This window comes from Bos taurus, chromosome 17 (assembly GCF_002263795.3).
Source record: "Bos taurus isolate L1 Dominette 01449 registration number 42190680 breed Hereford chromosome 17, ARS-UCD2.0, whole genome shotgun sequence".
Taxonomy (NCBI): Eukaryota; Metazoa; Chordata; class Mammalia; order Artiodactyla; family Bovidae; genus Bos; species Bos taurus.
The window spans coordinates 51,436,418-51,450,507 of NC_037344.1; the positions used below are offsets into that span (position 1 = coordinate 51,436,418).

Genomic DNA, 14,090 nt, shown 5'->3' on the forward strand with positions numbered 1-14,090 from the left:
GTGCCCAGCCTGACGTGCCCGCCCTCTGGGCTCAGCCTGGCTTGATGAGGCCACCCGTGCTGTGGACCCTCCTTGTCCCTCCCACCTCCAACTAGACACACACTCTCCCCACGTGGACACAGATGCACATAGTTTTTTGCACGTGGCCTCACGTCGTTCACAGTGGACAGGCACACACACAGTGGCACACGTGTGCACACACACAGACCCGCATTGACACACAGGGATGGTCGTGCCAGCCCTGCGTGTTCACACTCGGGTGGTGCATCTTTGCTCACATGCACACGTTTCCACACATTCACATCACATGTCTGCTCCCACGAGTGCTCGTCTGTGCACAGACTCACATGCCTGCGGACAGTCAAAGGACAGACCTACCAACCAGCAGAGCATGCCCTGGGCTGGACTGCCGGCTGGGGTTCCTGCGGGAAGGCTCAGCTGGGCCCGGCTTCAGCTGCGTGACCAACGGGCTCTCATGACAGGGGTCTGTTTGAGCTGCCGTCGCCTTCCGGCCCTCCAGTTTGCTGGCCCTGGGCTCACTGCACACAGCCTCCCGGGGCCGCTCTGCATCGTAAGCGTGGTCTGGTTTCCAGGTGGCATGTCCGTACCCCAGTGCTCCAAGGAGGACGGCAGGAGCAGCTCGGGCCCTCCCCACGAGACAGCCGCCCCCAAGCGCACCTACGACATGATGGAGGGCCGTGTCAGCCGGGCCATCTCCTCAGCCAGCATAGAAGGTGTGTGCCCTGCCCGGCTCCCTACTCTGGGGGTGGAGCGGGGGCCGTAAGACCTGCCCCGGGGGGCTTCCCCACTTGCTGGGTTACATCAGCTCCCCCTGGACGGAGTGCAGGAATAGTTATCCGGACTTTACAGATAGGAAAACTGAGGCTGGGAGTTTCTGAGCCTCCATCCGGAGGTAGCACAGGGCCCAGAAAGCGGGCCACTTGCCAGCTGGGTCCTCTGTCGCCACCACCACCAGCATCATCTCGGGGACTGGGTGGCTGGAGGGACCCGCTGGAGGGAGGCAGGGGCTGTAGACTCTGGCCGGTCACTGCGCAAGGCCGGGTCAGGGAGCCGTGAGACAATGCTGTCGCCCGCCCCCTCCAGGTCTCATGGGCCGTGCCATCCCGCCTGAGCGACACAGCCCCCACCACCTCAAAGAGCAGCACCATATCCGAGGCTCCATCACACAAGGTAAGTTGCCCTCTACTCCCGGCGTGCCCAGCCACCGCACCCTCGTGGCAGCTGCAACAGGCCCTCGGGTTTACAGTCAAGATGGGCAGGGGAGGGGAGGCATACCAGAGTGCCATAGGCACCCAGGGAAGGCGTGTAACACATGTGTACGTGACAGGTACGGGTGCAGGTTGAAAGGCAGAGCAAGGCATGAAAACAAAAATCGAAAGCAAACTACTACCCATCACCCTTCACTCTGTCATTTAATGAGCATCTCCTGTGCTCTGTGCTGGGTGCTACCCCAAGTGCTCTCTGTTCCTTATCTTATGGAACAGCCTCCGAAAGGAAGACACCCACGTTCTCCTGGCTGGTCAGTGGCAAGCCAGGTACTTTTTAACATGCTTTGTATCTGTATCATCCCACTGAATGTGAATGACTTGGTGAGGTGCTTCAGTTAATACTCCCATTCTATATATGAAGAACCTGAGGCTCAGAGAGGTCAAGTCACGTGCTTAAGGTCACACAGCACGTGAGGACTTGAACCCAGGTAGTCAGGCTTCAGAATCTGCCCCAGGTTAGGATGAGCAAGGTGGGAGGCAAGTGCCCACGCGTTAGCGCCCCCTCCTCCCTGGCAGGGATCCCACGGTCCTACGTGGAGGCCCAGGAAGACTACCAGCGCCGGGAGGCCAAGCTCCTGAAGCGCGAGGGCACGCCGCCACCGCCACCTCCGCCCCCTCGGGACCTGGCTGAGGCCTACAAGGCCCGGCCCTTGGAGGCCCTGGGTCCTCTGAAGCTGAAGCCAGCCCACGAAGGCCTGGTGGCGACGGTGAAGGAGGCTGGCCGCTCCATCCACGAAATTCCACGGGAGGAGCTGCGGCGCACACCCGAGCTGCCCCTGGCCCCCCGGCCGCTCAAGGAGGGCTCCATCACGCAGGTACGGGGGCCAAGGTCAGGGTAGAGGATACCAATAGGCATGGCTCTGGCCCCTACAAGTGGGAAGCTGAGGCCTGGACTTGTTGAGTGCCACACCCAAGGTCACACAGCTGCTAACTACTGAGTTGTCATTACATCCATTCCAGGGTCCATAGCAGGTGCTTTATATTATACTCATGACCTCATTCAGTTGTATTTACAGCCCAGGAGAGTCATACCCAGGCTTCCCAGGTGGCTCAGTGGGTAAAGAATCCGCCTGCAATGCAGGAGACACAGGAGACATGTGTTTGATCCCTGGACTGGGAAGATCCCCTGGAGAAGGGCATGGCAACCCACTCCAGTATTCTTGCCTGGAGAATCCCATGGACAGAGGAGCCTTGCAGGCTATAGTCCGTAGGATCACAAAGAGTCAGACACAACTGAAGCATCTGAGCATGAAGTTATACCCATCACCCCCATTCTTCAGATGGAAAAACTGAGGCCCAGAGAGGTCAAGAAGCTTGCTGAGAGCCCAGAGCTAGGTGTACTAAAGCTTGATTGCACCCTAAGTGTGAGCCAGGCGCTCACTGCCTGAGAACTTGGCGTCATGACTTATGTAACCCTCACAACAGTGTTGTGAGGTGTCCTCATTTTAGTGGTGACGAAACAGGTTCAGAGAGGTTAAGCAACTTATCCGGGGTCACACAGCAAGTAAATGGCCATTGTGAACCTCAAATCCAGATGTCCTTACATCTGTAGCATCTTTGTGTCTTGGCCTCCTCCGGCAGGTTGCATCCCCACCCAACCCCTGCGCCTATCCACTGCCTGCACTGGGCCCCCCAGAAGCCCCAGCCTGGAAGGGGAAGATGAACTCTGACTCTCTGAGGAGCTGGTCCCTTAGAGGACCTAAGGGCCACTGTCTTTTCACAGGGTCAGAGATGTGAACAGGAAGGAGAATGAGATCCATGGGGGACTGCATGGCTAAGAGGTGGTAGGGAGGTGTCCAGGGGGCCTCACAGTTGAGTCAAGGCTCAGAATCACCTAGGGAAAAGGCAGGAGTGGTGGGAAGGCCGACGAAGGCCAGGGATCAGGTTTGGCACTCAGCCTCCAGGCAGTTGGGGGTCACTGGCAAGAGTCCATCGTAGATCCAAAAGGGAGGCCAGTCTGATTCTAGAATATTCTTTCTAAAATGAGGGCATTTCCTCTTCTTAAGAAAGTAAGTAAAACATTCGTGAATAAAAGCAGAGTCCTCTTACTTGCAAAGACACAGAGCCCACTGTATCCTAGGTTTCCCAGGCTTGCTTAGACAGGGTGGGGTCTTCTCCCAGGCAGCCGGGTTACAGTCTCATCATGACCCCTGTTCCTTCAGCTGCCCTTTCTGGCCAAAGAGCAGACATAACCTTAGCCCTGACCTCTGAGACTTGAACCTCAGGGTGGTGGAACTGGATTTTACTGCTGGATTTTCTGGCTTGGCTTTGGGTGGGTCAGAGAGGGTCCCAGACTGATGGGAAGAAGGCATTTACCCTCATGGGGTTGTTAAGTTTCTTTCCAGCAAATCCCAAGGGCCAACCGAGGGTCCCCCACTTGCTTCAGGAAGGGCTGACCTCTGCACTTTGTGCCCCCTTCTGCAGCCCCCAGGGTGGCCCTGGGGGCCAGGGGTGGGCAGGGCAAGGGCAGGTGGGCTCATCTTAGGCTTAGCAAAGCCCTTCACCCCTGCCCCTGGAGCGTGAGATGTCTCTCCCATTTCCTAGCAGAGAAACTGAGGCTCAGAGAGGTTGTGCCACTGGTGGTCACGTCCCCCTTCCCTCCCCCCCTGCCAGGGCACCCCGCTCAAGTATGACACCAGCACGTCCTCCACTGGCTCCAAAAAGCACGACGTGCGCTCCATCATCGGCAGTCCCGGCCGGACGTTCCCGGCCGTGCACCCGCTGGACGTGATGGCCGACACCCGGGCGCTGGAGCGCGCCTGCTACGAGGAGAGCCTGAAGAGCCGGTCGGGTGCCGTCAGCAGCTCGGGGGGCTCCATCACCCGGGGGGCCCCAGTCATCGTGCCTGAGCTGGGAAAGCCGCGACAGAGCCCCCTGACCTACGAGGACCACGCGGCGCCCTTCGCCGGCCACCTACCCCGCGGATCACCAGTGACCACACGGGAGCCCACCCCGCGCCTGCAGGAGGGTGCGTGGGGGAGGGCGCAAGGAGGGGCGGGGCGGGGCGGGGGCGGGGCCGCCGTGGGCTCTAATCTCCGAAAACTGCTTTACCGTCCACCCCTTAGCTCAGGAGCATCCTCTGGGCCGCCACAGCCAGCCCACCTGCCAAACCTGTGGGTTCTGCCTCCAGACCATCCTCAGAATTCTCTGCGTCTCCCTGCCGCCTCCAGTCTACCTGGCTTCTCTGACTACTGTCTTGTGCTGCTATAATCTGCTCCCCAAAACGGCAGCCAGAATACTTTTTTGAAATATTTACATGAGTTACGCCACTGTTCTGCTTAAATCTTTCTAGTGACTTCTCACTGCTCCTAGGGGGAAAAATAAAGTCACTGTTTTTCCGCCATGGCCATGCAGGATCCAGCTCCACCCGCCTTTCCATCTCAGGGCTTTATCTCTGTTACTTGACCACACTCAGCTTTCTTTGCTCAGGACCTTTGCACGTGCAGTTTCCCTATGCTTGAAATGCACCCTCCCCCCTTCAGATCTTTACCTGACTGGTTTCTTTTTGCCCTTCAGGACTCTGTTCAAATGTCACACTGTCAGGGAGGTTACTTATGGTCACCCTCCCCCTTCACTATTCTGGTCACATTCTATCACAGTTTAAATTTTTCTTCATTTATTACTTTGAAATTCTTTTTTGATAACTGGTTGATCATCTGCCTCCTACATTGAATGTCAGCCCCATGGGGGCTAGGGTTTTCCTGTTTGGTTTGGTGGGGGAGCCCCAGCTCTTAGAAAGTACTAGGCATATCGTAGACACATGATAAATATTTTTGGTTGATTGAATGAATGAGAAGAAAAGGGAACAGAAGAATGGATGAGTTTTTTAAAAGAATAAAAAGCAGAAGCAAATGAGTGAATGAGTAAAAACGAAAAATGAACTAGAGGCAAATGGATGGACGAAGAGGCCTGGTTCCTGGGACCCCAGAGACCCTACCCTCAAACGATTTCCCATAAGCACTAGCTGCAACAGCCCCCACGTAGGGCGTGGGACACCCGTGTCTGAGGTCCGATGCCATCTGCACTTGGCTCATCCCCACAGGCAGTCTCTCGTCCAGCAAGGCATCCCAGGACCGAAAGCTGACATCCACGCCCCGGGAGATTGCTAAGTCCCCACACAGCAGCGTGCCTGAGCACCACCCCCACCCCATCTCGCCCTACGAGCACCTGCTCCGGGGGGTGAGCGGCGTGGACCTGTACCGCGGCCACATCCCGCTGGCCTTCGACCCCACCTCCATACCCCGAGGAATCCCTCTGGATGCAGGTGATTTGTCCCAGACCCAAGGAACCCTGTAGCATCAGTGTCAGCCCAAGGGCTCCTCAGGCATCAGCTAGGCTCCACTAGAAGGGGAAGCTGAGGTGCAGGGCAGGGAGAGGGAGGGACCCAACATTGCAGTCATGTCAGCAGTTGAGGTGAGAAAAGAATTTCTCTTGGGGGGTTCTCAGGATCATGCTGGGTTAAACATTTTTTCAATGGTTTTCTTTTCCTGTGAGACTTAATCAGCACCTTGAAAATTGCAAATGTATCAAAAGAGGGCTCAAGGGTGTGCTTTCCCCAAACAGACATGATCTGAAAATCTGTGTAAAAGGACACAGCCCTTAGGTATTTTTGTGATCTGCATTTCGGATACCCTGTGTTTGGGTGAATTTTGATCCCAAGAATATTATCAACAAGAGGCACCCTCGTGTATGTTGGAGAGCAAGGGTTTTTCTACTTTGAGGCTCTCAATTCTGTTTTGTGGGAGTGTTTGGGAGAAGCTGTGGGGGCATTAAGACAGGCAGAGGGGCATTCCCAGCCGAGGTGTGGGCCGGCCTGAACTTATTCCCCTTCTCCTGGCAGCCGCTGCCTATTACCTGCCCCGGCACCTGGCCCCCAACCCCACCTACCCACACCTGTACCCGCCTTACCTCATCCGCGGCTACCCCGACACGGCGGCGCTGGAGAACCGCCAGACAATCATCAACGACTACATCACCTCGCAGCAGATGCACCACAACGCGGCCACCGCCATGGCCCAGCGAGCTGACATGCTGAGGGGCCTGTCGCCCCGAGAGTCCTCACTGGCCCTCAACTACGCCACTGGCCCGCGAGGTGGGTGGGGCGGGGTGCTGCCAGGCACACGGGTGGGCAGGACCCTCTACCCAGAATCAGCCTTATCCCTGGTCTGCCCAGGTTCCTGAAGCACAGGACACGTATGTGCCCACGCCTGTACATCTGCCCTTGCCGAGAGTGGTCACTGTAGAGTCCCAGGTGGTGTCACCTCGCTGAGAGCATGCACAGACCCAGCGGGTGGTTTCTTTTAACTTATTAATATATTTTAGCTGCATGTCGCAGCTTGTGGGATCTTAGTTCCCCGACCAGGGATCAAACCCAGGACCATGGCGATGAAAGCCCACGTCTTACCCACCACCCTGCCAGTGTTTAGAGTTGTGTGTGGTTGCATCCTGGACGACACATGGGCTCTGCGTGTGCCTGTGTGCTGTTGATGTATGTGGTCCTTAAAAAAAAAAACATGTAAATGTAAGGCTGTTTGAATTTCTTGTTCCCTTGATGAGCAACCAGCCTGTGGTTACTTTGCACATGAATATTACACTCTCTAGAAACACTTCCGGAATGTTCTTTCAGAACAACCACGTCCTAGTTAGGGTCTAGTTGTTAAAACTGGTCACACTAGGTATTTCAAACAGTGGGGATTGAATACAAGCAACTGATGGCCTAGGGTCACAGGCAAAAGGGGCACAGCAGTGTATGCAGTGGCGCCACCTGCAAGCTACCTCTACTTCAGGGCTTGGGAGCAAAGGGAGGAAGGGCTGTGAGCAGCCGGCATTCAGACCTAGGGCGTGCACCAAGGAGGGAGCACCAGGCAGTGCTGCTTCTCAGAGGGTGTGCGGTGTTCCCCCGGGTGGTGCGGTCCAGCGAGCAGGCAGCCTGGTTCCTCTCCTCCCCACGTCGCTGCAGCCCCCAGCCCCACCTCCTCTCTCACAGGCATCATCGACTTGTCTCAAGTGCCACACCTGCCTGTACTGGTGCCCCCGACACCAGGCACACCAGCCACGGCCATGGACCGCCTCGCCTACCTCCCCACCGCACCCCAGCACTTCAGCAGCCGGCTCAGCAGCTCACCGCTCTCCCCAGGTGATGCCCCCACCCCAGTGCTGGGCGTCCTTGGGCAGATGCCTTGCCCTCTCTGTTCCATCCCAGAAGATGAGTCGGGGTGGTGGGGGGCGGGGCTTCCTGTCCCTGGGGCTGAGCCTCAGGCCTTTGGGTTTCCAGGAGGCCCCACTCACTTGACAAAACCCACCACCACGTCCTCGACCGAGAGGGAGCGGGAACGGGAGCGCGATCGGGAGCGCGAGCGCGAGCGGGAGAAGTCCATCCTCACGTCCACCACCACCGTAGAGCACGCGCCCATCTGGAGACCCGGTAGGACGGCCGAGCCCCCAGCCCGCGCCCCGGGGGGCGGGGTCTTCGCAGCTGCACCAGGGGTCTGATAGCACAGCTTGCCTCCCCCAGGTACGGAGCAGAGCAGTGGCGGTGGTGGCGGTGGCAGCGGCGGGGGTGGGGGCAGCAGCAGCAGCCGCCCCGCCTCCCATTCCCATGCCCACCAGCACTCGCCCATCTCACCGCGGACCCAGGACACCATCCAGCAGAGGCCCAGTGTGCTGCACAACACGGGCATGAAGAGCATCATCACCTCCGTGGAGCCCAGCACGCCTACGGTCCTGAGGTGGGCCAGGTTGGCACAGGGGAGGGGACAGGCCCATGGTGGGGGGGGCGAGGAGTGGGGGGCTGGTCGCTGGATACAGGTAGAGGAATGTGCGCGGGTACCAATGGGTCCAGGGATAAATGGGAGAGTGAGCGATGGGTGGGCAGAGAGTTGGGTGAGGAGGTAAATTGATGGGTGATTTGGTTAGATGGATGGGTAGTAATAGATTTGGATAAGTGGATATTATCCATTTATATGGATGGATAAGTGGATGGATGACAGGTGAGTAGGTAGGTGCATAGGTGGGTCAGTGGTAGATGGATGGATGGCAGACTAGATGAATGAATAGGTAGGTGGACAGACAGATGACAGTGGGTGGACGAATGGACTGGTGGTTAGAGCTAGGTGAATAGGTGGATGAATTGATGGGAGGCTGATTGGATGGTTAGATGGTTACATCGGTGGATGGAGGGTAGATGGGTGAATAGGCAGATGATGGGTCGGGTAAGTGGAGGAATGGATATTTGGTTAGGTGGTAGGTGGGTGGGTGAGTAGATGGGGAGGTGGATAGGTGATGAGCTGGGTAGGTAGATGGATGAGTAGGTGGATGGGGAGTTGGGTGGGTGGATAGGTGAGCAGCTTGGGTAGGTTATGGAGTTCAGGAATGGAGTCTGGAGCAGAGAGGGAGAGAGAGCATGAGGGCTGTGAGGAGAGGCTTTCCTGCTCCCCCAGGGATTCATTCAGCAGAGCCCCACAGGGAGGAGGAGATCGGGTGCCTCTTGTCTGGACCAAGTCCAGAGGTTCCCTGGAGACTGGAGAACCTGCAGAGGTCCCGGATGTGTCTGGTCCCCGGAGTCCACTTCCTATCACAACAGGCCCAAGTCCCCGCTGGTGACCCACCTCCTACCACTGCCCAAGGCCTGTGGGCTGAGCTGCCTGACCGGGGGCAGGTGTTTCCCCAGGGCCCCTCCCTGCCCAGGGACCTGTGTGGAGGCAGCTGCTTCTTCCAAAATGAAGCGTCCCTTCATGCAAGTCTCCCCACACTTGGCTGCTCTAAATCACGCCCTCCCCACCACAATTCCAATTACAAAAAAATAATATCATTTACCAAAAGCATCGTCTTGGTGTCCTCCGAGTCAGTTTCCAGCAGTTATACAGAACAGGAGCACCTGACTCTTAAGAGCAGGGTGCCCAGACATGAGTTCCCACCAGCGACAGCCAGTGAGAAGCTGGAGCAGGAACATCAAAGCCTTCCCCAGTGGCAGCTGAGGAAGACCCTTGAGGGTGAGGGTTAGTGAAAGACTTCCTCATGGAAACATTGGACTAGAGAGAGAAGCCAATGAGAGATAGAGTCGGGCCAGCTCATGTCCAAGACTATCTTTGAAGGTCAGCGGAGAAGGCAATGGCACCCCACTCCAGTACTCTTGCCTGGAAAATCGCATGGACGGAGGAGCCTGGTAGGCTGCAGTCCATGGGGCCACTAAGAGTCAGACATGACTGAGCGACTTCACTTTCACTTTTCACTTTCATGCACTGGAGAAGGAAATGGCAACCCACTACAGTGTTCTTGCCTGGAGAATCCCAGGGACGGGGCAGCCTGGTGGGCTGCCGTCTATGGGGTCACACAGAGTCAGACATGACTGAGGTGACTTAGCAGCAGTAGCAGCAGCAGTTGAAGGTCAGAGGGAGTGCATTTGTGTATTTCTTCCTCCTGGTGGGCTTGCAGTAGGTCTCCTGCCCTGTGCTGGGTATGGGGGATATGGTGATGCAAGCCCTGCCCTCTTAGGGCTTATGGTTTAGACCAAGGCAGCAATCAGGGAAGGCTGCCTGAAGGAAGAGGCATGGGACTCTCGAGTAGCCAGCTCCAGCCCAATTGGAGTGAGGAGAGCACTCCGGGCAGAGAAGACAGCAAGAAGCCCTGTGTGGCCCCTGGTGGCTGAGGTGGAAGAACTGGGTGCCCCTGCCCTTTCCTCTAACCACCCACCCTGGCCCACACTCAGGGCCTTTGCCCTTGGCGTTCTGATTCTTCACGGGGCTTGCTTACTTCCTCTCTAGCTCATATGCCAGCCCCTCAGGGAGACACCCTACCCCACCCATGCCTGAGAGCTCCCTTGCTGTTTGCTTGTTTTCCACCCAGAATCGTTACCTTCAAGCAACTGCCACAATAATAGGAGTTTAATTTATCATGTTATCATATGAGCCTGTACGTAGTGTGTCTCCTCGCCTAGAACATAAGGCAGTTTTGTCTGTTTTGTGCCCTGTCATATCCCTGATGTCTAGAACAGTGCCTGACATAGTAGGTGCTCAGTAAGAGGTTTTGGGTTGATGGGATCATGGATGGATGGGTGGTGGGTGGATGGATGAATGCATGGATGGGTAGATGGATGGATGGATGGGCGCATGGATGGATGGATGGATGGATGGGTGGATGGGTGGATGGATGGGTAGATGGATGGATGGATGGATGGGTAGATGGATGGATGGGTGCATGGGTGGATGGATGGATGGGTAGATGGATGGATGTGTGGGTGGGTGGATGGATGGGTAGATGGATGGATGGGCGTGTGGGTAGATGGATGGATGGATGGGTAGCTGGATGGATGGATGGGTGCGTGGGTGTGTGGGTGGATGGTTGGATGGGTAGATGGATGGATGGATGGGTGCATGGGTGTGTGGGTGGATGGATGGATGGGTAGATGGATGGATGGGTGCGTGGGTGGATGGATGGGTGCGTGGGTGGATAGATGGACGGATGGGTGCGTGGGTGGATGGATGGATGGATGGGTAGATGGATGGATGGATGGGTGCATGGGTGCCTGGGTGGATGGATGGGTAGATGGATGGATGGATGGGTGCGTGTGTGGATGGATGGATGGGTAGATGGATGGATGCGTGGGTGGGTGGATGGATGGGTAGATGGATGGATGGATGGGTAGATGGATGGATGGGTGCATGGGTGGATGGATGGATGGATGGGTAGCTGGATGGATGGATGGGTGCATGGGTGGATGGATGGATGGATGGATGGGTATGTGGGTGGATGGATGGGTAAATGGATGGATGGATGGGTGCATGGGTGGATGGATGGATGGATGGTGGATGGATGGGTGCATGGGTGTGTGGGTGGATGGATGGATGGGTGCGTGGGTGGATGGATGGGTGCGTAGGTGGATGGATGGATGGATGGATGGGTGCATGGGTGTGTGGGTGGATGGATGGATGGGTGCGTGGGTGGATGGATGGATGGGTAGATGGATGGATGGATGGGTGCATGGGTGGATGGATAGATGGGTGCATGGGTGCGTGGGTGGATGGATGGGTGTGTGGGTGGATGGATGGATGGATGGGTGGATGGATGGATGGGTGCATGGGTGGAAGGATGGATGGATGGTAGATGGATGGATGGATGGGTGCATGGGTGTGTGGGTGGATGGATGGATGGATGGGTGCGTGGGTGGATGGATGGATGGGTCCGTGGGTGGATGGATGGATGGATGGATGGTAGCTGGATGGATGGATGGGTGTGTGGGTGGATGGATGGATGGGTAGATGGATGGATGGGTGCATGCGTGGATGGATGGGTAGATGGATGGATGGATGGGTGTGTGGGTGGATGGATGGATGGATGGATGGGTGCATGGGTGCCTGGGTGGATGGATGGGTAGATGGATGGATGGATGGGTGTGTGGATGGATGGATGGATGGGTGTGTGGATGGGTGGATGGGTGCATGGGTGTGTGGGTGGATGGATGGATGGGTAGATGGATGGATGGATGGGTGTGTGGGTGGATGGATGGATGGATGGATGGGTGCATGGGTGGATGGATGGATGGATGGTAGATGGATGGGTGCATGGGTGTGTGGGTGGGTGGATGGATGGGTAGATGGATGAATGGGTGCGTGGGTGGATGGATGGATGGATGGGTAGATGGATGGATGGGTGCGTGGGTGGATGGATGGATGGATGGGTGTGTGGGTGGATGGATAGTTGGGTAGATGGATGGATGGATGGGTGCATGGGTGGATGGATAGATGAATGGATGGGTAGATGGATGGATGGATGGGTGTGTGGGTGGATGGATGGATGGATGGATGGGTGCATGGGTGGATGGATGGATGGATGGTAGATGGATGGGTGCGTGGGTGCATGGGTGGATGGATGGATGGATGGTAGATGGATGGGTACATGGGTGTGTGGGTGGATGGATGGATGGGTAGATGGATGAATGGGTGTGTAGGTGGATGGATGGATGGATGGGTAGATGGATGGATGGATGGGGTAGGTGAGGCCCTATGGCATGGGGTCTCGCAGGCCACAGTTGGAAGGGTTTATTTTGGGGAATGTGGGAGCTATTCTGGGCAGTGGCGACCCCTCAGAGTGTCAAAGTGAGTGAGTGACCCTGCCTCAGCCTCAAGGGCCACAGCTACGACTCCTGCAGCTGCTGACCCTCCCTCTCTCCTCCCCCAGGTCCACCTCCACCTCCTCGCCTGTCCGCCCAGCTGCCACATTCCCACCCGCCACCCACTGCCCGCTGGGCGGCACCCTCGACGGGGTCTACCCCACCCTCATGGAGCCTGTCTTGCTGCCTAAGGAGGCCCCTCGGGTCGCTCGGCCCGAGCGGCCCCGCGCGGACGCTGGCCACACGTTCCTCGCCAAGCCTCCAGCCCGCGCCGGGCTGGAGCCCGCTTCCTCCCCCGGCAAGGGCTCTGAGCCTCGGCCCCTGGCGCCCCCCGGCTCCGGCCACGCGGCCATCGCCCGCGCCCCAGCGAAGAGCCTCGCGTCCCACCACGCCAGCCCGGACCAGCCGGCGCCCCCCGCCTCAGCTGCGGACCTGCACCGGGAAAAGACTCAAAGTAAACCCTTTTCCATCCAGGAATTGGAACTCCGTTCTCTGGGTAAGACCACCCTGACAGCGGCCACCTTCATAGACGCGATAATCATGCGTCAAATTGCTCACGATAAAGGGCCGCGAGAAGGAGGTTCGCTGGCCAACGACTCCCCTCGCGATGGTAAGACTTCCGGCCCCGCCGCCCACCCACCCCGTCTTGTGGCCTAAAGATATTTTCAGATCTCTGCTTTTTATTTTTCCCCTCCCCCCATTTTTCGTTGGTTTTGGTATTTTGTTTTGAAGCTCGTCTTCGTCGATTGCACGCTCTGATGATTCCTCAAGCTGCGCCTACCCACCCCTCCGATCGGAGGGGGGAGCACTGCATCATTTGCACATCGTTTTTATCATGATTTTTCTTTTTTCTTTTGGATTTTCGCTTTTTTTTCCTTTAACGAATGGATCTGTGATTTTGACTCCAGCCGCGCCTCCCATCTCCCCCTTGTACCTTTGTCTGGGGAGCGGGGCTGCGGAGGGGCGCAGGCCCACGCCTTTGCCTGCTGCTGTGTGTGGTTTGGAGGCTGCCTCCCCCACCCCGCCCCACTGCCCCCGAGGCGTACAGTGAGGGGGACGTCAGGGAGGAAAGAGAAACACCCTCCCGCTTCCCAGGAGGAGCTGGGAACCTGGCCCCAGCGTCCTCTGCCCAGGTTGTGAGGGGGTCTTGGGGATGCTCTGGCCCCATGTCTACCTTGCCGACCCACCAGCCAGCTTCCCCAGGGAAGAGGGGAGTCTTCTGTGCCTGTCTCCCACCTCCAGCCCCAGCTCAGGGCTCCTCTGTGCTGGAGAGGGGGATGTGGGCGGACAACCCTGGGATCTGAGTGTCACTCGCCACCACACTGACCTCACACCCTCGCCACCCATCCGCTACCTCTACACTCCCTTGCCCGAAACCCATCCTGCGCCATCTCAGTCCCCACGTCCGGCCCCCACCAGCCGGGTCTGTCTCCGGTCCCCCTTTGGCACCTTGTTGCTGTCCGTCTCTCACTGTCTCTGGGTCTCTCTCCATCTCCCTCCACCTGTCTGCCTGTGTGTCTCGTTCTCTGCCTTTCTTCTCCGTCCACCTCTCTCTGCAGTGCTGTCTCACCCTCCTTTCCCGACATGTCCCCACCCCTGGCTGGCCAGCAGCCCTCACGCTGGCTCACTCCCGCTCTCCGTCTGCCCAAATCTTCCCCGCCTCTGGCCCGGGGGAACCCATCCAGCGTGGAGGG

General features: G+C 57.5%; 1 protein-coding gene across 19 annotated transcripts in view; it reads left to right on the forward strand.

Moving 5' to 3' along the window:
* The window catches only part of NCOR2 (nuclear receptor corepressor 2), a 237,351-nt gene that overhangs the window by 212,884 nt on the left and 10,377 nt on the right, over nucleotides 1-14,090 (forward strand). For 12 of the 19 annotated variants that reach the window (XM_059876314.1, XM_059876327.1, XM_059876329.1 and 9 more), the window contains 10 exons: nucleotides 594-734; nucleotides 1,105-1,191; nucleotides 1,806-2,104; nucleotides 3,903-4,257; nucleotides 5,332-5,553; nucleotides 6,130-6,381; nucleotides 7,276-7,425; nucleotides 7,564-7,713; nucleotides 7,804-8,017; nucleotides 12,465-13,006. In XM_059876314.1, coding sequence (XP_059732297.1) covers nucleotides 594-734; nucleotides 1,105-1,191; nucleotides 1,806-2,104; nucleotides 3,903-4,257; nucleotides 5,332-5,553; nucleotides 6,130-6,381; nucleotides 7,276-7,425; nucleotides 7,564-7,713; nucleotides 7,804-8,017; nucleotides 12,465-13,006 — 2,412 coding nt within the window. The remainder of the gene's footprint in view (nucleotides 1-593; nucleotides 735-1,104; nucleotides 1,192-1,805; nucleotides 2,105-3,902; nucleotides 4,258-5,331; nucleotides 5,554-6,129; nucleotides 6,382-7,275; nucleotides 7,426-7,563; nucleotides 7,714-7,803; nucleotides 8,018-12,464; nucleotides 13,007-14,090) is intronic. The other 7 variants (XM_059876325.1, XM_059876330.1, XM_059876332.1 and 4 more) reach the window with 1 other exon arrangement.